Genomic DNA, 18,988 nt, shown 5'->3' with positions numbered 1-18,988 from the left:
TAATCCTATTATACAGAGAAAAGTAGCTGTCATGCCGGATTAATTTAGACCATGTTTGATAATCATTGAAGTAGTGGCTACGGTTCTTAGCTCCGAGCATTGGAAGCAATCAAGTCTCTTGAGCTCATTTTTTAAAATTATTTTTTTTTTTTTATAAAACTAAATTATTATTTTTTTAAATGGCGAAGAATGCAAATTTCTCGTCAAATAAATGATGGAAAGAAAATTTAAAATTAAAATTTAGAGTGAAAATTGATAGGATTATTCCCCATCGTTATTGAGAGGAAACAGTTGATTTCCAACAACAAAGCTTCTATGAATCGGGTGCCCCACTGAACGAACCCCCCCGAGCTTCCGTCTGATTCAGCAATGGCGGAAATCTCAGAACCTTCGAATCCGCCACTTGAACAGTCCGCTTTCGACCCCAGTACCATGCGGAAAACTAAGGCTGGCTTCAAGCGTCTAATTCTTACCATCTCCGTTTTCTCCTCTTTCCTCTTAGGTCCGCTTTCTATCTCTCTGTTCGAGCAGATGTGATTGTTACTGTTTCATGGAGTTTATGATTCATTGGTTGTTTGTTTTTTTTGCGTTTGCAGGTCTTCCATTTCTATGGAAATCCGTCGAAATCTACCGCGCGCCACTTCCGTTCATGGATATAGATGCCCTCTCTTCTCAATTAGAATCCACACCATTGCAATTTCCTTGTAGTTTCCGGGTCATTTATGTTGGATTTGATTCCATTGCCCCTCGAGTCTCAGCCGAGCAGCTAAAATCGTCTATCCTCGATGAGATTACTGAATTGTCTTCTAAATCTTCACTTTGTGGCAGTTGCAGTAACAACTACGATGTCTCTGTGGTTATAGAATCGGGTTCTGATTGCTCACAGACACGCACTGACGCATCCTCGTGTACGTGGCGGTGTGGAGCTCTCAGTGCTTCTGATTTTGCTGTTTCTTTGGAAAATGGCGATGATAGTGCCGATGATTTCTTGGAGGTTGCTCTGGGAGGTTGTTCGAGGTCAGCTTCTGGTGGGAGAGGTTATAGCGTGGTGGTGATGAACAGGGACGAAAATGTGGAGGTCACCATCGGAAAATATCGCCATGCTTGGATTGTTGGGAGGATTTCAGAGATGGAAGCAATACCGAAAGTAGCGGAAATTTTTGTGAAGTTGTTTGGTAATGGCGGAAGGGAGGAGGGATTAATTCCTGGCGAGTTCATGCCTGTTGGTGCTGATGGAAAGATTTTTCTCTCTTTTAATTTGTTGAATGCAGATCCAGATGATTGGATATATGACTGGTATGTTGCTCTCTTTACTACCTTCTTGCAGTATCACATTGAAGTTACTCTTTAGGCCTGTTATGGTTATGGTTTTTGGAATGGCTTCAGTGTTGAATAGTAACTCTGATTAGATTGTTAGAATTTTGCCAATTTTTGCTCACAGTTCGTGAGGAACATTTCAGATCGCTTTAGCGACGTCTATGCATATTGCAACTTGATTCTGTGTTAAACCTGAGAAAACTATAGCTTGTGTAATGATTTTGAATTGACTTCTTGATGATTACAGTCCATTCCAACTTAGAAGTTTTAATGGTAAATGTGCGATCCCATATCGATTGGAGAGGGCAACGAATCATTCTTTATAAGGGTTTAGAAACCTCTCCCTAGCAAACACGTTTTAAAAACCTTGAGAGGAACCCCAAAATGGAAAATTCAAAGAGGATATATTTGCTAGCGGTGGGATTGGACCGTTACAATAAAAAAGCTCTCCAATTAGTTAAGACAAGAAAAAGCTATTTAGTTTGGGGAGGCAGAGAAACACGAAGATGCATACACTCTCAAACCTCACCGATCTCCCCTCTCAAATACTTGAAGTTATTTTTAGTCTCAACTTAGAAAAAATCTAATATCAGAGACTTAATTGATGTGGTAAGTTTTAACAGCTTCTGATGACTAAACTGCTTAAGATATTTATAATTTCTGCCATTAACAATTACATACTGAATTATTCTAAACTTTTGAACATTGTTTTTGCAGTCTATCTATTTTGATTCTCTGTTGTTTTGTAGGGACTTTCAGACAGTAGATGAAGTTCTATTGAAACCTTTAATCAAGGAATTAGCACCTGTAGCAAATGTCTCGGTCGAGAGTCAGGTGTGATGTTTCCCATTGAATGCTTATAGTCACTTCATTTACTCTCTTTTTTATTTCAGTTCCTTCATTGTCTCCCAGAAACCTTGAAAATACATGTAAAGGCATTCAACTAATCCAATTGCTGATCACTGACCAGGTTTTATATCATACGCCAACTTCCTCCTTTTCTTACTGGGACGACGATCAGGAGAGCTACATCTTCAATACTAAAGATCTTCCCTTTTTTGTACGGTTTTTATATTCTTTAAATTCTATAATTTGATGAATTCCTAGGTACTTGTAGGTGACTTAATCCCCCCTGCTACCAGAGTCAACATTTTAGTTATCATCTGTCTCTATTTGTTTACTTGCTTTGTCTGTTTCATACACTACACACGGTTAGGCCATTTGTTCACACTTCATCCAGTTAAGAGTTCTAGGACTTTGGTCTAATTCTACTTTTGATTTAATATATATATATTTTTAACATATTATCTTATTTCTTAAAATCTAATAGGTGAATTCGAACGAGTGGCATTTGGATACTTCTATTGCAGCTGGCGGGAGGTCAAAGATATTGCATTTTGTGATGTACAATCTTTAACTCATATCATTCTTCTTCTTTTTTTAAATAAAATTTTTAAGAAAGTTTAGACTCTAGTAAGAGATGTTGAGAAGGTTCACCATCCCTCGAGTCTGCACTATTATATAAACATTACTTGTCTGATAACTTGGAAACCAATTAGTTTTCTTTTTGGCCTCTGGTAATCAAGTATTTGTTAGAATGCTAGCGAGGCGTTGGATAAAGATTGGGATGTCTCTCTATGTAGTTATTTATGATTTCAACTTGTTTAGAGCATTTTGTGTTGATTGTAACTTAGTTACTTTAAATGAGTTGGAGGAAGTTTAGTGGGAAAGTAGGTTGTATTTTCTGTCAGTAGCACTTGAGGGACACAATAGCCCTATCAAATTGGCTATAAATGACTACGATAAGAATGCCTTTAAGGTGGAATTAGGGCATATTAATAATTAAACGGGGAGTTTTGCTATAGTATTTGGTTATAAATAGAGGAAGTGGTAAAGGAAGAAATTAGAGAATTGTTTCGACGATTGTAGGCTTGAGTTGGTATACTTGAGAGACGGTCCATTCTTGTAATTGCTTTGGGATTTTGTTCGTGGGCCTGTTTTTTGTATGCTCTGGTATACTCTTTCATTTCTCTTAATGAAAGATCGGTTTCTTATTAAAAAAAAAATGTTTAATCAAGAGGGGAGATTCCAGGTACCTCAAATACTTGGGTTATCTTGTAGGTTTTATCTCTTTTATTTTGATACTCTTCTAATTCTGTTTAGGTTCTATCAGACTAGTTTGTAATTTTCTTCTTGAAGGCAATTTCTATCTTGCGAAGATATATTTCATTTTCATTTAGTGATACAGGTTATTGTTGGTTTGAATAGTTGAAGGAATATATTAGTGGCTTCAATATTTTAAAAATAAAAATCAATGAAGGATAATCTATGTTATTTTTTTTGCATCTTATGGCATATTTGATTAACTTGTAAGTAGCTTGGGAGTACTTTCAATTTATGTGAGTTTTGTGGTAAAAAATTGAAGTTCTGTTTCTGCCCATTATTATTGGTACATCCTAATCAAGTTTTGTTTCATTGTTAATTTTCTTTTTGTCAGATATATACCATCAGCAAGGGAGTGCCCCCTTCTTTTACAGCTTCCCAATGGCCAGATTTCAGAAACAAATGGGTTTATATCTCCTGTATGACACTATTTTTCACGTTTAAGTATATATGATTTCCACTATTGAACTTTTCAAATTTAAGTACTAACGATGGCATCTTGCAGATGTGGGGAGGCGTAATTGTTTGGAACCCTAAAGGCTGCCTAGACCGTAAAAGCAAGCAACACCATAGGCAAATGATTTCTTATCCGGTAAGATGTTGATATTATGTTACAAACTTTGGTATTCTATCTAATTTTCTGTTGATTGATCATTCATATTCTGGAACAGGAGCTGGAGAAAATTGTTGAAGTGTTCCTGGGGCAGTTTCGGCAGCTTTTTGGTCTTAAGTCCAATCCTCAACATGTTGGTCTATCGGGCACATTCAATATTTTAACTAGCGAGAAAGGCTTTACAAAATGGTGAGCAAAAGATCTGTTTAGTCACCTTTTAAGTTCTAATAAGTTTTAGATTCAATCCTTGTCATCCAAACTGTTGATGAAAAGGCGACTTATTTTCTTCTTCTGTTACTATTGTAAAACTTTTAAATTTTAAGGACCAGTTTGAAAACAAGGGTGAACTTAGGGATCAAAACTATGTTTTGACCCATTTTTTATATTGAATTTATCAGCTATTATCTCAATAATTGCATTATTCGAGCCCTTGATGGTGATATTCTGATATCATATTTTTGTTGCAAACCAACTATATTTTGTTATCAGAGTTCAAGTTTTTCCAATGCACACAAACTGGCCTCTTGAAACTTTTTTGAATTTTTTAGCCTTGCATAACAAATGAAAAAAATATTGTCCATATATATGTAGTCCACAATATTTTTTTATGTCAAATGAAGCCATTGATATGGTTGATCCATCTTGTAGGGAAATTGATTTTCTGTCAAGGCAGCATTCATGTTTTAATCTTCATTCTTGTGCTTCATCCCTTGGATCTCTTTCCAGATTGGTACGTATTGAATTCTTGGTTTAGTTCAAAGTCGGATCTATTGGCTAATGGGAAAATGGTTTTTGGTCCCTTTCTTGGTCAAGTTTTGAGTTACTTTATTGTGCAGGTTCAATCATTGCCGAGAATGATTATCCTGGATGAGATTGGAAAACAGGTACTGCTATATCTTGTTTGGAAATTTTTTCAACGTTTCTCTTTTCTAGGTTTATTGGTTTACTTGTGCTCAATTCTTTTACTTATCTCTTAGAGATTGGGCTTTCTATGTCATTGTCCAAATTTTGTTCTGTTGGTAGTCTGAACGACAACCTCTTCCTGAAGGTTTCCTGAAATCACTTTCTGAAATGCTTTTCTAGTAGTGTGATAGAATCCAAACAGAACCAAAATGATATTTAAATAGAAAAGGTAGAGATCTACAAGATAAACCAAGTAATTTGAGGAACTTGGACCCTCCCTCTCTTGAGATCACTCAAGTGCTAAACCAACGAAATCAAGGTCCTCCTTTTTCACTTCCTCTATTTATAACCAAATACCCCTCATGGCTATCTCCCCCAGCTGGTGCGTTTGTGTAAGGGTGGAAATGAATCTCAGAGCCACATTTTCCTCTGGTGCCCATTTGCTCGACTTTTTTGGGACAGAATTCAATGGCCTCCACGTTTTCCTCCACATTTATTTTAGACATGGTCCTTTTTATCTACTTGCAGTATTTCGTGGTATAATATGAGGCTTTTATCCCTACTTGTCTCAATCAGGTAAAATATTCTCTTAAGGCTGCAAACTTGGCCCAAAGAAATGCCTCCCTGGGAGTTTTTGATGCTGCAGCAAGTATGATCCTTCTCTAAACTCTCTGACATTTAGTATCTGAAGCTCGAATAGAATTTTTTAACTGTCATTCTGATGGAATTAATTAAAATCTTGAACTGAGTTCCTCCTCTTTATCAGTCTCTTCCAGGCAAGCAAGATCACTGGCAGAAGATGCGTTCTTTCACCCATCAATAATGTCAGTCAGCTATTTTTCATTTGAGCACTGCTTTGCTGTCTACTCGGTGAGATCATCACTGCCTATGCACTTATGTTTATAATATATTTGAATCTATAATTCATGTTAGGTTAGATTATGAATTTAGTCTATCTAGTTTGAGCATCATGTTGTCGTTGTTTCTGAACTTAATTTTTTTTTATTACGTCGCTAAACTTCAGGTTATACTTTCTATTTAATCTCTAGACTCTATACTATGGGAATGTTGACATGATAATTCAACCAAAATTTGTATAATAGTCTAAATGGTATGAACTAAGTAGAAGTATAGGTTAAAGTTTAAGGATGTATTTAAACTTTTCAGAGTTCAATATGTTATAGATATAATGCTTGATTACATGGACACAATTTATAATTAATTAATCATCTTGGTATTGGTTGGGAGAAATTAAATTTCTCAGCAGGCTATTAAGTGCTTTAATTTGCTCAAGTAAAATATACTTCACAATAGACTGCAATGTAAAAAGCTGTATGTATACTTTCATGAATACTACATTTGGGCCGTTTAACCACAGGAATTGAACATTATTATGGATTTAGAAGACGTAAAATTCATAAAAATGAAGCGATATTTTGGAACCCCGTTGTTATGATGCCTGCTTTTCTTTGGACAGCCTTTCTTCTTGCCAGTTGCTTTGCATGTAATTTTGGCTGCACTGAGAGAATGGAAAAGATACAAGCAAGAACACAAGAAGTATTTGGCTTTTTTGGCCAAACCAAAGCAAAGCTGAGAGCTTAATCATAGTGAATTTGTGTTTGCTTAACCGGTTCTTACATATTTCCTTGTAACTTAAGGAAGGCTTGTCAAGGTTAGAGGTAAACAAGTGACATTGATAATATTTGTGGCATATCTCCAATAACATTCATAGTTTTTATGTCTAACACGAAGGTTGATATTGTAAAAATCTTTGTTATTTATCTTAGTATCAGAATTTTGTTGAAAGAAATCCATTGTTGACCATGGTTCTCAGGGTCTCAACGTCAAGGTATTCTAATTCATGAATTTGTCACATTAAAATATAGAATGTTTCTTGGATTTTAAAAGTTTCTATGCGATCTCACGGAAAGAGAACGAAGCATTTTTTATAAGAGTGAAATCTCTCTCTAGCAGGCACATTTTAAAGCTTTGAATGGAAGCTTTGTTAGCGGAGATCTTGGACTATTACAGGTTCATTTTTATCCTCCCATTGCATGAGCTAACAGATTTGATTTTCTCTATTTTTATCCGTTGAATCCGATGAAGTTGTTGGCTGTTTGGATACATCATAATCTAATGTCTTGCATTTTTAGGTCAGATTTATTTTGGAATCCATTAATACTTAATGGTTAAAGGTGAGACATAGAAGTCTTGCATTTTTAGGTCAGATTTATTTTGGAATCCATTAATACTTAATGGTTAAAGGTGAGACATAGAAGTTTCGGTGAGGTGAGATGATCCAAGTCTAATATAGACTAGGCAAGCTAACATGGGTTCTAGCAAGTCACAAATGTAAATTCTGGTTATTTCAAAACGAATTTTACTAACATGGTTGTCACCTCGATGAGCTACTTACCTATCAATTCATAATTAAACTCTACTAAGTTTTAGACTCGAATTGACTTTAGTTTTGACATAGACTAGTTGTTGTATCTTATAACTCATTATTTATGAGATCCCATGTCAGTCGGGGAAAGAAACGAAACATTTCTTATAAGAGTGAAAACCTCTCCTTATCAAGTGCGCATTGGTATCTGTTAGTGGTAGTATGCCAGCGAGGACCCTGGCTTCCAAGGGGGTGGATTGTGAAATCCCACATTGGTATCAGTTGGAGAGGGGAACGAAGCATAAGTGCATAGCAAACCTTCTTTACCATGGCAAGTCTTTGTGAAATACTCAAATTTCATGTTCTTCCTTTCGCTTTCGGGAAGGGAGGATTAAGAAAATCCTATTGATTGGAGCTTTCTCCAGACCTCGGGGACAAGTATGCAGGGAAACAAAACATGGGGAAGATATTGTGGGAGGAAACAGTCATATTCAAGAACGGAGGTTTTAATTAAATGCCCTTTAGATTTTCAATTGAAAGCTAAGTCAAGGTTACGAGCAAAGGAGTAATAGAGAACGGAACAAAGGCGTGGAAGTAGTAAAAACGGGGAGGTGTGAATATCAAACCCGGCGACCGGGTAAAAGCCACGTGGGGGGCATTAATAACCAGAAGAAACGAAGACTTTTCAAATGCTACGTAGAAAGCCAGAGAGAAAGAAAGAAAGAAAGAAGAGTAGTAGTCAAACCTCACCAATGCCGCCAATCCATGCCCGATCATCCTCCCTCTCTATAAACCCCAAATTCTCTCTCTACAAACCCCCAAATTCTCTCTCTAAAAGGCCTTCTGAGAAATTCTTGATTCAACCACAAAATCAAACCCAAAACCCCCACATCTTCGTCTTTCCCATCCCTCTGTTCTTCTTCCATGGCGGTGAGCTATTCTATTTCTTCTTCTTGTTCTTGATTTTGCCGTTTCTGTTTGTTTGGTTGCTGAGAAAATGAAAAAGAAAAAGAAAATTAGAATGTATCTGTGATTTGATATTGTGGGTATTAACTTAAATCTGGAAATTATGGGCGATGCGATGGAGTTTCTCTGTTCTTTCTCTGTTCTTTCTCTGTTCTTCGATCTCACCTGTTGACTTTTATCAAACTTTCTTGATGATTCATTCACATTTGTATAGTTTTGATTTGTAAAATGTGTTTTGTTGGAACAGCAGCGGTCACATGTTCCAGCTTTTGGGAACTGGGAAAGTGAAGGGAATGTTCCATACACAGTGTTCTTCGTCAAGGCCAGAAAGGGCAGAGGCGGCGGACCCATCAGAAATCCCAACGATCCTGAGGAATATCCAGAAATGTTCGCCGCCGACAACACACCCAAAAAGGACGATTCTCCAGCTCCGGCGCCGATACCCATGACCCACGAGAGGAGGCAGAGCCGTGAATACGGCAGCTCCCCTGCCCACCGTGAAAATCCCAGCCGAAAACAGAGTGGAACAGAGTATAGCATCGACCGCTCGCCTCTCCACCGCCAGGCAAAGCCGTCGGGAAGAGAGAGCCCAATGGTGGAGAACAAGGGGTCCGATGGTGGCTATGGAAATCGCGGGAAATCTAGAACGAAGCCGCTTCAGGCGGAAGGGACGGCGGTGCCGAAATTTGGGTCGTGGGATGTGAACAATCCGGCGTCGGCGGACGGTTTTACTCACATATTTGGTGAAGTTCGGAAGGAGAAGTTGGGGCCGGGAACGCCGCCGCGGCAGCCGCATTCTTCTTCGCCGTACAACAATCTTAATAACCCAAAAGCCGACAACAGCGCCAAGGTATTTAATTAACCTTTTTTTTTTTTTTTTTTGTAAATTATAAAAATAAAGTAAAAAAAAAAAATTGAAAATTAAAATATTTTCCCCCCTAATTTTTGGTGGCAGGGATGTTGCTGCTTTCCATGGCTAAGTAAATAAGTTTGAACTGTGTGGGCTTTTACTGTGCGGACTGGGCTCTGTTTATGAACTATATGGGCTTTTACTGTGGGCTCTGTTTATGAACTGTGTGGGCTTTTACTGTGCAGATTGGGCTCTGTTTATGAACTGTGGGCTTTTACTGTGGGCTCTGTTTATAGACTATGTGGGCTTTCACTGTGCAGACTGGGCTCTGTTTATGAACTATGTGGGCTTTTACTGTGGGCTCTGTTTATGAACTATGTGGGTTTTTACTGTGCATATTGGGCTCTGTTTATGAACTATGGGCTTTTACTGTGGGCTCTGTTTATAGACTGTGTGGGCTTTTACTGTGCAGACTGGGCTCTGTTTATGAACTGTGTGGGCTTTTTTGTATTTATTTTTATATATAAATTTCCTTTTTCTTTTTTAGCTCATGTAAGCAAATATAAGATTCAATTTTTTTTAAAAAAAAGTACATTTATTATTATTATTATTATTATTATTATTATTTATTTCTTGTGTTATACTCATTTGCAACTATTATTGCCTTTTCCATGTAAGAAATGTAGTCATATTTCAATTTAAATTAATTAAGGTTAACACATAAATTATATAATAGTATAAAATAATAATTATACAAAATATGATAATTAATTAATTGTTAATAGTGCTTCAAAATTCAATTTCTAAATTTACTCCAAAATACATATTAAAAATATAGATTAAAACTCTAATTTTGTGAAATTATTTATTTTTTAAAATTAGAATTATGTAAAAAAGAAAATGATTTTAAAATATCCGGTTGGAACTTTACCAAGAATGAGGATCCCATCGCCACCGTCCAATTATGGTTAAAATGAGAACGAATGTACAGGAACATTTCTCCTCCTGTTCGAACTTTACCAAGAATGGGGATCCCATCGCCACCGTCCAATGATTGTTAAAATGAGAACGAATGTAGAGGAACAGTTCTCCTCGGATTCGAACTTTACCAAGAATGAGGATCCAATCGCCACCGTCCAGTTATTGTTAAAATGAGAACGAATGTAGAGGAACATTTCCCCTCCGGTTCTTCATTTCAATGTTAAGCGCCAAATTTTAGCGGTAGCCGAAAAAAATTTAAAAGATTTTGATTTAGAAAGAGAAAGCCGAAGAAGCGTTTCTAAATCTCAATCTTCAAATTCCCTCTCTTCAAATCCCTCTCTTTTTCTCTCTTCCACTTTCAAGTATATTTCAATTTCATCTTCCAATCTCTTCAAGAAGCTGATTCGGTTAGTATTTGATGCGATTTTGAAATTGTTGTCTGGTTTTTGTAGTTCTGCAGTTCAATTTTGTTTCTGTTTGTTTCTGGATGTTCGATTGAAGGGATTATGGTGAGGGAACAACGAGTTGAATCGTTTTATGCTAAACTTCGTGAATCTGTGACGGCTTCTTCTTTGTCTCCTCTCCTTATTTTTCCTTCCACTTCTGATGTTGACTCGCTCTGTGCCTTGAAAATTATTTTTCAAGTTCTTGAATCTGATTCGATTCGATACGCTTGTTATCCCGTGTCTTCTTTTCGAGAAATTCATAAATATGCTGGTCCTAGTTTGAGTTCGTCGTCTGCCGATCCGATTTCGATCCTCTTGATTAATTGGGGATGCCATCGAGATCTTAGGAAGGTTTTGAGTTTAGGTCCGGCTGCTCATGTGTTTGTTGTTGATAGTCATCGTCCAATTCATCTTCATAATCTGAGCGATCAGAATGAACAAGTGATTGTTCTTTACACGAAAGACGACGAGCTCCAGGCTGACTTAGCTTATGATTTCGATGTCTCTGCATTGGCGAATGCGAGCGATTTGAACAGCGATGATGAGATTGATGAGGAATTGGATAGTGACAATGGTAACGACAGCGAAAGCGACGAAGAAGATCGAGGCGGATCGAGGAAACGGAGGAGAGTTGATAAGGAAAATGAGGATGATCCTGTTCAGATTTTCAGGAAATTGAAAAGAGGATACTATTATATGGGTACCTTCCATGGTAGGCCTTCAGGGTGTTTGATGTATGATCTGTCTCATTCATTGAGGAAGAACACAAACGAATTACTATGGCTGGCTTGTGTGTCGTTAACTGATCAGTTTGTTCATGAAAGATTAACGGATGAGAGGTACCAAGCTGGGGTTATGGAGCTTGAACAACACATAAACAGTTCAGGGAACTTGAATGCTGTAAACTCTGTTACACTCAAGGATGGCACCAAGATCCGAGCTCCTGAGGCATCAAGAATCACTTATGATGATGAGCCAAGATTAATGCTGTTGCAGGAGTGGAGCTTGTTTGATTCAATGCTGTGTTCTTCATACATTGCTACCAAGTTAAAGACATGGAGTGGCAATGGAATGAAGAAGCTGAAATTGCTTCTAGCACGCATGGGGTTTGCACTTGTGGATTGCCAACAAAAGTTCCAATACATGAATCTCGAAGTGAAACGAAAGATGAAGGACGAATTCGAGCGATACCTACCCGAATACGGCCTAAACGATTTCTACTACAGAAGTTTCTTGAGGTTACATGGTTATAGCTCAAAAGTGTCAGCAGCAGATGTGGTATATGGGGTCACTGCATTGCTTGAATCCTTTGTGAAATCAGATGGGTCAAGTGCTTCCAAGAAGTTCGGAGTGGCTTATGATGCATTGTCATTGAGCAATCTTGACAAGCTCAAAGATGGAATGCAGCAGGCAATCAAGGTCCAGAGGTCAGTTCTTAGACAGGGGAGCTCTGCAATTACAAAGAGTGGTTGTATAAGAAGTGGGAGAAAGTTTCGTTGGGTGAAGCTTGAAGATTCTGTGGACACCAAATTTCTGGGCTATCCTCAAGCACTCACTAAGTTCTGCTACTTCATAATGGATGCTTTGCGAGAGAAAGGAGCTAGAATGAAGCCATTGCTATGTGCTTGCGTGTCTCAAGAGCCGAACAAAGTATTGATCGTTGGTGTTTGCGGGAAGCCTCGGCTCGGGGCGTCTCGAGGCAATGCATTTGGGAGAGCGTTTCGAAACGCTGCGGAGGAAATCAGCACGGAGTTTTTCCACGAGATGTTTGAATCCTCGTGGATTCTTCTTGATGCAACTTCAGTTAACTCTTTCATGGTCAGATTGACTGAGAAGCTCTAACGTATGTTGTTTATTTCCATTTCTATGGCATATCTGTGAAGAAGATTTCAAGAACTTATGTGCCTTACTAGATCATTGAGATGAACTATAATGACCCCCACATCTTAACATCAATTGTAGTGATACAAGTTAGCCTTTATGTAACTTCGTTTTATGTAACTTCGTCTTTGCTGGTCAAACATGATTTTCAGGTCTTATCGATGTCAACTATAGAGCTTGTACTCAAATAAAAAAGGTGAGCGTCGGGAAGATTTAGTTAGGGGACACTTTGACTCGACTTAAACTCATTAGATTCATTAGTGTACATTTTTCTAAAATTGGCTTGGTTCCACCGCTGAGAACAAATGATGGAAAGATTTTGGAATGCGCACACCCCAGACATTTCACTCGAGAGATTGGCCAAATTAGTGGGATAGAATTTGGCTCTGCTTCAACCTTGTGAGAAATGATTGTACCCGTGGCAAAAGAGATATCACTCTCAAGAGGTACCATATCATATGTGTAACGAATACGGACATGACACAACAAGTTGCTAGACACATCATAATGGAGATATTTCGGTTGGTTCGTACCGAGAAAAATTAATGGTTTAAACATTAATAGTCTCAGAAAGGCTGCAGATTCTTGGTTCTTGTAGCCTGCTAACAAACAAATTCTCACATCACAACACAAAAAGAGACTTTTTCAAGGGGGGAAGAAAAATAAGTTATAATGTGTTTGAGAGATTGTTCTATCAAAATCACATACATTCAACTTGCTGACTCTATTAGACTGATTCTAGACTGACTCCACACTCAACACTTACTACAGTGTACCAACAGTTGACAAGAACTCAAAAGCAAAATTTGAGAGGAAATGAGAGTGTTAGTGGAAAAAAGAAAGCAAAAATGGGATCCCAAATACAACATCATATGGATAAGAACAGAACATTACCCTCATCTCTGTTGTTTCTTTCTCCACTGGGTGCGCCCTCGGTTGATTTCGAGTCCATCGCTTGATAATCTTAGTAGATGAAGAAACTGACGGTCATCTTGTTTGTCACTGGAAATGTAACCATTTGTTCCATTGAGCTCTGAAACTGTTTTGCTGCCGTTCTCGACTTCCTCCACGCTCGTAAGAGAATCCACTACATCGTCTTGTTGGCATTCTCGTCTGTAGTCTAATGTGATTGTCTGAAGTTCATGGCTGTTGATGATTTCTTGAGGCATACTCTGTCGTAGAGTCATCATCATATATCATGATTATAAAGTCACTATGGAATCTCATGAATCAAATCAACTATTAAGCAGATAGACTATGATATGAAATCGTGTTGTGGTCTCCATGTTATGTCGTATATAAAATCGTGTTGTGGTCTCCATGTTATGTCGTATATAAAATCGTGTTGTGGTCTCCATGATATGAAATCGTGTTGTGGTCTCCATGTTATGTCGTATATAGATATGTCTGAGCTAGTTCGCTATTTTCTTAAGACAATTTAAAATACTGTCCAAATAAGGATTGTGTAACCTTATGTTTTATCACCATAAAGAAAACCATTACTCCTGACCATTGTAGTATTTTAAGGAATTCTAAAGAGAAGAATCAGAACTTTTGGGGGATTATTTTTGCACTGCAGCAGAAAAGAAAAAGAAATCGAGAAAACGGGAACGAGTGTACGAACCTCCAGAACCCATCCAATGTAGGTGACGTTATTGACATGCTGATTCATGTCCAAATCTGCTCTCCTAGGCTGAAATAAAAAGCACTTTCAAAACCTGGAAGAATGGTAAAAGCTTGAACCTAATGTATTTACAATCTTACCATTAGTCCAATTCTGGAATAGTGACCAGGGTCTTCCAGTTTCGGAATTTTCTTCAGGCTACTACTATTCTCCTCAGGAAAAGCTAGCCTGGACAAAAGCAATAGAAAGCCGATTATCATACAAGTGATTTTCTTTAGAAGGGTTCTCCATAGTATGCCTCACTAAATAATTATGGATTTATAAGTTAAGAAGAGTTTGCCAATTTTAGGATAAAAGAAAGTAATTACTAATTAGTACTAGGTTAACATGCATTTAACTCCATTCTAATTAACCTAACCATGTCATCTTGCAAGACAGACTTGCATAGCAATTTTTACTGAACGATAGTATTGGAGGAGAAAGGCACCTACCTGAGCTCTTGTGGACAATAAACCAAATATTCATCACGAACATCATCGCTAACTTTCTGAAGCCGTCTAGTGTCTTGGTTCATCATCACCCACTTACTAAAAACATTAACAAGAAAGCCATCAGGTAGAATACAAACAACGTCCAGTAATGCACAAAATTACAGTACGAAAAAGAACAAGAATGAGCATAGTTGTACTTGAGGACAAGCAGAATAGTATTGGTGACACAAAAAAGTGCAATTCTCCCGAAGAGGTAATTTAAGGGCAAATATGAATAAGAAAGTTGGACTGTCAGCTTTCCTCAGCTGTAAAAATTGAGGTTGTAAATGTAGGCTTGAGACAAAATTTTATTGTTTATTTTCAGGGAAAATCATCTCTAGAAAGATGAATTTGGAGGCAATATGGTGACAGTTGATTAAAAAATAGAACTTTGAAAGACAAAAGACACTTCAGAATTGATGATTTACACTCCACTACTCTGGTTGAACTATTATATGAGTTTCTGATCAGATTAAAGTGTCATCTAAGTGTTAAGATGAAGCTCTATAGGAAGGGCTTTGGATGACCAAAGGCTTGTGAAGATACGTCTTAGCTTGTCAAAAATACTTGTAGGATACTAGAACCTAAATAGGCAGCCACCATGGATTAGACTGAGTGCCCATATAGTCTACTGTCTTCTTTCAACTGTACAATGTTGATGTTGTAAATATAGGCCGAAAGTATCCTCCTCTAAATTCAGTCAATTCTATCGACGTTCTAACACTTTGACAAGATTTCTATTTTTTCATTTTCAGGACAAAACTATCTCTATAGAGAAGAATCTGAAGCCAAAATGATAGAAGTTCGATCGAACAATAAAATGTTGAAAGACAGGGAACAAAAAGTTGGGGATAGGGTGTAAGATCAGGCTTTCGGCATGTTTCTTCCCAAGAATCCTGTAATTATTTTATTCTTGTAAAATTACAAATTTAGTCTCTAAAATTTGATGCCACTTAGTACTTGAAATTTACACAGTCCTAGCTATGTCCTCAGAGTTACGATCTTGATTTTAATTACTTTGTGCCACCACCACTATGACTTAAATGTTGATGTGATATCCAACCAATGATGATTTAGCACTACATGCCATAAGTATCATTATGAGACATATAGGGTTGCTAGATACTAGAAAACTATATTTACGCCTCCATATCCCAAAATTTGGACATTGAAGTAACATGAGACTGACCCGGAGAAATGAACTTGTGCCCTTGCTTACCTAGCATGCAGCATACTATTGGGTTGTTATTATAATAGAGTATATGCAAAATGAGACTCAGCAGCATCTTCTCTCGTACACTCATGAACTTGAGAAATTTGAAAAATTAGTGTGTTATTTAGACCATTGGGAGTGTACTGCACAAGATATACCATAAATAAAATAGACTGCTCGTAATTTGGGCTGTTACCAAGCAGCCCCCAAGCAGACCATATTACTGGCTAGAAGTTTATTCCTAAGAGAGGAGAAAAGAACATAAACGGTATGTGTGTTCACGTGCGATGATTATTTTTAACAAGTCCATCTCATACAACTGGATGCGACACCATGCAACTCATCATCAGACCGGGATTTTTTTATTGGGCTGTGGCAACCACAACAAGAGCTAGAACAATTGTGCATAAATAGGGGTAAAACTTGCTGGTGATTACTAGTGTTTAAATGGTCAAGGCCAGAGTCAGCATCTCCCAACAGCAGCGAAGAGCTAGAGGTAACCTTAAGTGGAATTCTATCCTTCTTTCGTCTTTCCTCAAGTGGATCACTTCCAACGGCTATTATAGCATGGCTAAACAATTATATACACTGAAGTATATAAAAGTATCTGAAGCTCTGCTTACAAAGTTAAGAATTGATTTTGACATGAATAAAGACTGTGGTACCTTGATTTAGACAATGTTTAACCAAACCAAAAATTAGCAGGCCCAACTATTAAAATTCTACTTCATCCTTTATGATAAACGTGTAGTATAAATTTCAATTAACGATAACTATTACGAGCTTGGACAATAAGTACAACGAAAAAGATAAACATCAAGGCTTGGAAAGTGCTCATATCTAGACTTGTGGACTCTGAAGCACACCCTAATCATTAGCTACATATCTTTCCAATCTTTCGAGGATGGCATAAGGTTAGAACTCTCCAACAGCATTGACACGCAATTTTGTTTCTAAAACAGTAAATACAACATAGAATACTTCTCAATTTCCAGTTGCACTCATTCATCCTGAAAGACTACGAACATGAACCAAAATTTTTAGGTATGCAACAGATCGCAATTTCAATAAAGTATCAGTAAAATTCTAGAAAGCAACAATTTAAAGAATAAATAATCCAGAAAACAGATAGGGATAGCAGTTCATGCATATATTGTATGCATAACTGATTTTGGAATGAGAAGGTGTTTTGCTTTTCATAGAAATTAATAATAGAAAAATTGTCAATTATGCACCTTGTTGCTCTTCCTATAACTTGACCATTTGCATAATCTTTAAGTATCCAATCACGTCTAGTTCCGATTCTCCCTTCCCCTTGACACCATGTCTCAATTTCAACCACATCACTCCTACGCCAAATGACAATATGTAAATTAGTATTAGTAAATAAGGGAAATTCAAAATAAAAAGAATTTGAAAGTCAAACTCAAAACAACTATAGAAGAAGAGACTCACCACGCTGGGTACTTGTAAATTTCAATGTGCATGCGTGCTGTTACCCATATGAGATGTAATTTCCTCATGGTGGGGGTTGTGGCGAAACCATCTGTGGAAAATCCAACACTCTGAGCATGGTTACAACCAACCTCCTGCACGAAGAATTCATCATAGGCAAACTCTAATCATTTATAGTCAATACAGTCTAAGTGAGATTCTAAAAGAGAAAATAGAATTAAGAAAGACGCATGTGAATGCACATGGGAGAGATGAGAGGATTTTTTCCGTTTCAGTTTTTGGAAGAAAAGAACACGTGCATCCATGAAATGCCGAAAAAACTACGGAAAGCAATAAAGCAGAGAAAAATAAAGATAACCAAGTGGCAAAAAGTTGAACAAGTAAACATGCAGCACGACCGTTCATGTTCCTCAAAAACATCAATGGAACATTCCAATTAATGAAGCAACGAAATCCTACTAATAAATGAGCTAATTAATTGAGGCATGAGTAACATGTAATAGATCCAGAGAGTAACAAATCAGATGAAAGTGACCAAAATCGAAACAATTCCGACAAATTTACCTGCAACAGATTAGCAATAGTTTCAACAGTAGCGGTCTTGTTGATTCCAACCTCGTAACACCGCACTATGAATTTCTCCTTATAAGAAAATCCGTCTTCTGCCAAGCTTCCGAGCCGAAGCCGATCCGCCAAGCTACTAGAACCACTCAGAACACTGGCTTCACCTCTATCGGAAACAACAGCAGCCACAACCGGAGTTTTGGTCACCGGAGAACATACGGAGGCGAAATTTCGGCGGCGGAAGGAGGAGAAGAGGCGTGTAGGAGGTGTAAGGAGTCTACATTGGGAAAGAACATGGATTTGGTCAGTCGCATTGCAAGGGACCTTCAACATAGCTGAGAGAGGATAAAGAAAGGAGTGGAACTGGAGGTTGAACAGTTTCTCTCTCTAAAATTCCCTCTCTCTCTCTTCTTGATTTCGGGCTGGTTTTTTTGTGGAAATACTGAGCGATGTCGATGGTACCGAGGAGATCGTGAAAGTACGATAATACCCTTTGATTTTGACAAAATTACGAAATTGCCATTATTCTGAATTTCTGGTTGGTTGTGCTGACGTCGCAATATGTTACATTTCCTTCATTAGATGCGCCAACTTCACCGACCGTTGGTCTACTTTGCTTTCTAAAATTTTAAAATATCTATTAGCTCGGGTTCATATCTTACTCGATCTACACGTTTCATTATAAAAATAGCTAAATACGAGCTAAGCTTTATAGTCAGAAGTTCACTGTGGAGGTGCGTTAAGGAAGAAGCATCACAGTATTAGAGACGAGAGGCAGTGCAACGAGCAAACCGTCATACATTGACATCTCTACATAGAGCTCGTTTGGTCCTTTTCGAACGGTCACACTGCAATTTTCTCAATCTATGAGACTCTCATTTAGAAATCGTTATGCAAATACTTCTACCATATCTTAGAGGGTAGTCGTCGTGTCTAAGTTGGTCTGGAGGTTTATGTGTCACTCGGTCGATTCCTAGGTTTAGTCCTCGTATTCTCCTCTATCGATGGCTCAATTACAATCACATCAGGGGATGTAGAAGTCTTCACAGTCGACATTCAAATCATCGTCCAGGTCCATTGCAATCTTCGATGCCAT

The 18,988-nt window shown here is 37.7% G+C and overlaps 4 protein-coding genes across 4 annotated transcripts; 3 read left to right on the top strand and 1 right to left on the bottom strand.

Moving 5' to 3' along the window:
- The first annotated feature begins 292 nt into the window (after window positions 1-292).
- LOC111778381 (GPI transamidase component PIG-S-like protein) lies at window positions 293-6,806 on the top strand. Its single transcript, XM_023658167.2, has 13 exons — window positions 293-502; window positions 597-1,296; window positions 2,067-2,151; window positions 2,288-2,377; window positions 2,648-2,721; window positions 3,815-3,899; window positions 3,986-4,072; window positions 4,152-4,282; window positions 4,742-4,823; window positions 4,930-4,977; window positions 5,573-5,645; window positions 5,763-5,866; window positions 6,474-6,806. Exons 1-13 carry the CDS (start codon window positions 370-372, stop codon window positions 6,588-6,590), a joined length of 1,809 nt encoding a protein of 602 aa, XP_023513935.2. The 5' UTR covers window positions 293-369; the 3' UTR covers window positions 6,591-6,806.
- LOC111778383 (RPM1-interacting protein 4) lies at window positions 6,801-9,733 on the top strand (the record flags this gene model as incomplete). Its single annotated transcript, XM_087119239.1, has 4 exons — window positions 6,801-6,845; window positions 6,971-7,027; window positions 8,599-9,198; window positions 9,304-9,733. Coding segments are annotated over 4 exons (735 nt in total), but the record flags the coding sequence as incomplete, so codon positions are not given.
- Window positions 9,734-10,471: 738 nt separating this feature from the next.
- CDC45 (cell division cycle 45) lies at window positions 10,472-12,611 on the top strand. Its single transcript, XM_087119248.1, has 2 exons — window positions 10,472-10,586; window positions 10,681-12,611. Exon 2 carries the CDS (start codon window positions 10,686-10,688, stop codon window positions 12,465-12,467), a length of 1,782 nt encoding a protein of 593 aa, XP_086975374.1. The 5' UTR covers window positions 10,472-10,586; window positions 10,681-10,685; the 3' UTR covers window positions 12,468-12,611.
- Window positions 12,612-13,147: 536 nt separating this feature from the next.
- LOC111779277 (oleoyl-acyl carrier protein thioesterase 1, chloroplastic) lies at window positions 13,148-18,318 on the bottom strand. The gene is made up of 7 exons (XM_023659394.2): window positions 17,893-18,318; window positions 17,329-17,462; window positions 17,109-17,222; window positions 14,622-14,717; window positions 14,271-14,358; window positions 14,131-14,199; window positions 13,148-13,678 (listed from the first exon to the last, which is right to left on the bottom strand). Exons 1-7 carry the CDS (start codon window positions 18,223-18,225, stop codon window positions 13,403-13,405), a joined length of 1,110 nt encoding a protein of 369 aa, XP_023515162.1. The 5' UTR covers window positions 18,226-18,318; the 3' UTR covers window positions 13,148-13,402.
- Window positions 18,319-18,988: the final 670 nt, after the last annotated feature.

Source organism: Cucurbita pepo, chromosome 17 (genome assembly GCF_057944985.1).
Source record: "Cucurbita pepo subsp. pepo isolate OVF chromosome 17, ASM5794498v1, whole genome shotgun sequence".
Lineage (NCBI taxonomy): Eukaryota > Viridiplantae > Streptophyta > Magnoliopsida > Cucurbitales > Cucurbitaceae > Cucurbita > Cucurbita pepo.
This window is presented reverse-complemented; position numbering and strand designations above follow the sequence as displayed.

Coding starts and splice junctions, on each gene's coding strand:
- CDC45 (XM_087119248.1), top strand. CDS start 10,686: ATGGTGAGGGAACAACGAGTTGAATCGTTTTATGCTAAACTTCGTGAA.
- LOC111778381 (XM_023658167.2), top strand. CDS start 370: ATGGCGGAAATCTCAGAACCTTCGAATCCGCCACTTGAACAGTCCGCT. Junction 2,152..2,287: donor ATGTCTCGGTCGAGAGTCAG/GTGTGATGTTTC, acceptor ATCACTGACCAG/GTTTTATATCATACGCCAAC. Junction 5,867..6,473: donor ACTGCTTTGCTGTCTACTCG/GTGAGATCATCA, acceptor TTCTTTGGACAG/CCTTTCTTCTTGCCAGTTGC.
- LOC111779277 (XM_023659394.2), bottom strand. CDS start 18,225: ATGTTGAAGGTCCCTTGCAATGCGACTGACCAAATCCATGTTCTTTCC. Junction 17,463..17,892: donor CTATTGCTAATCTGTTGCAG/GTAAATTTGTCG, acceptor TTCTTCGTGCAG/GAGGTTGGTTGTAACCATGC. Junction 13,679..14,130: donor ACATTGGATGGGTTCTGGAG/GTTCGTACACTC, acceptor ACTCTACGACAG/AGTATGCCTCAAGAAATCAT.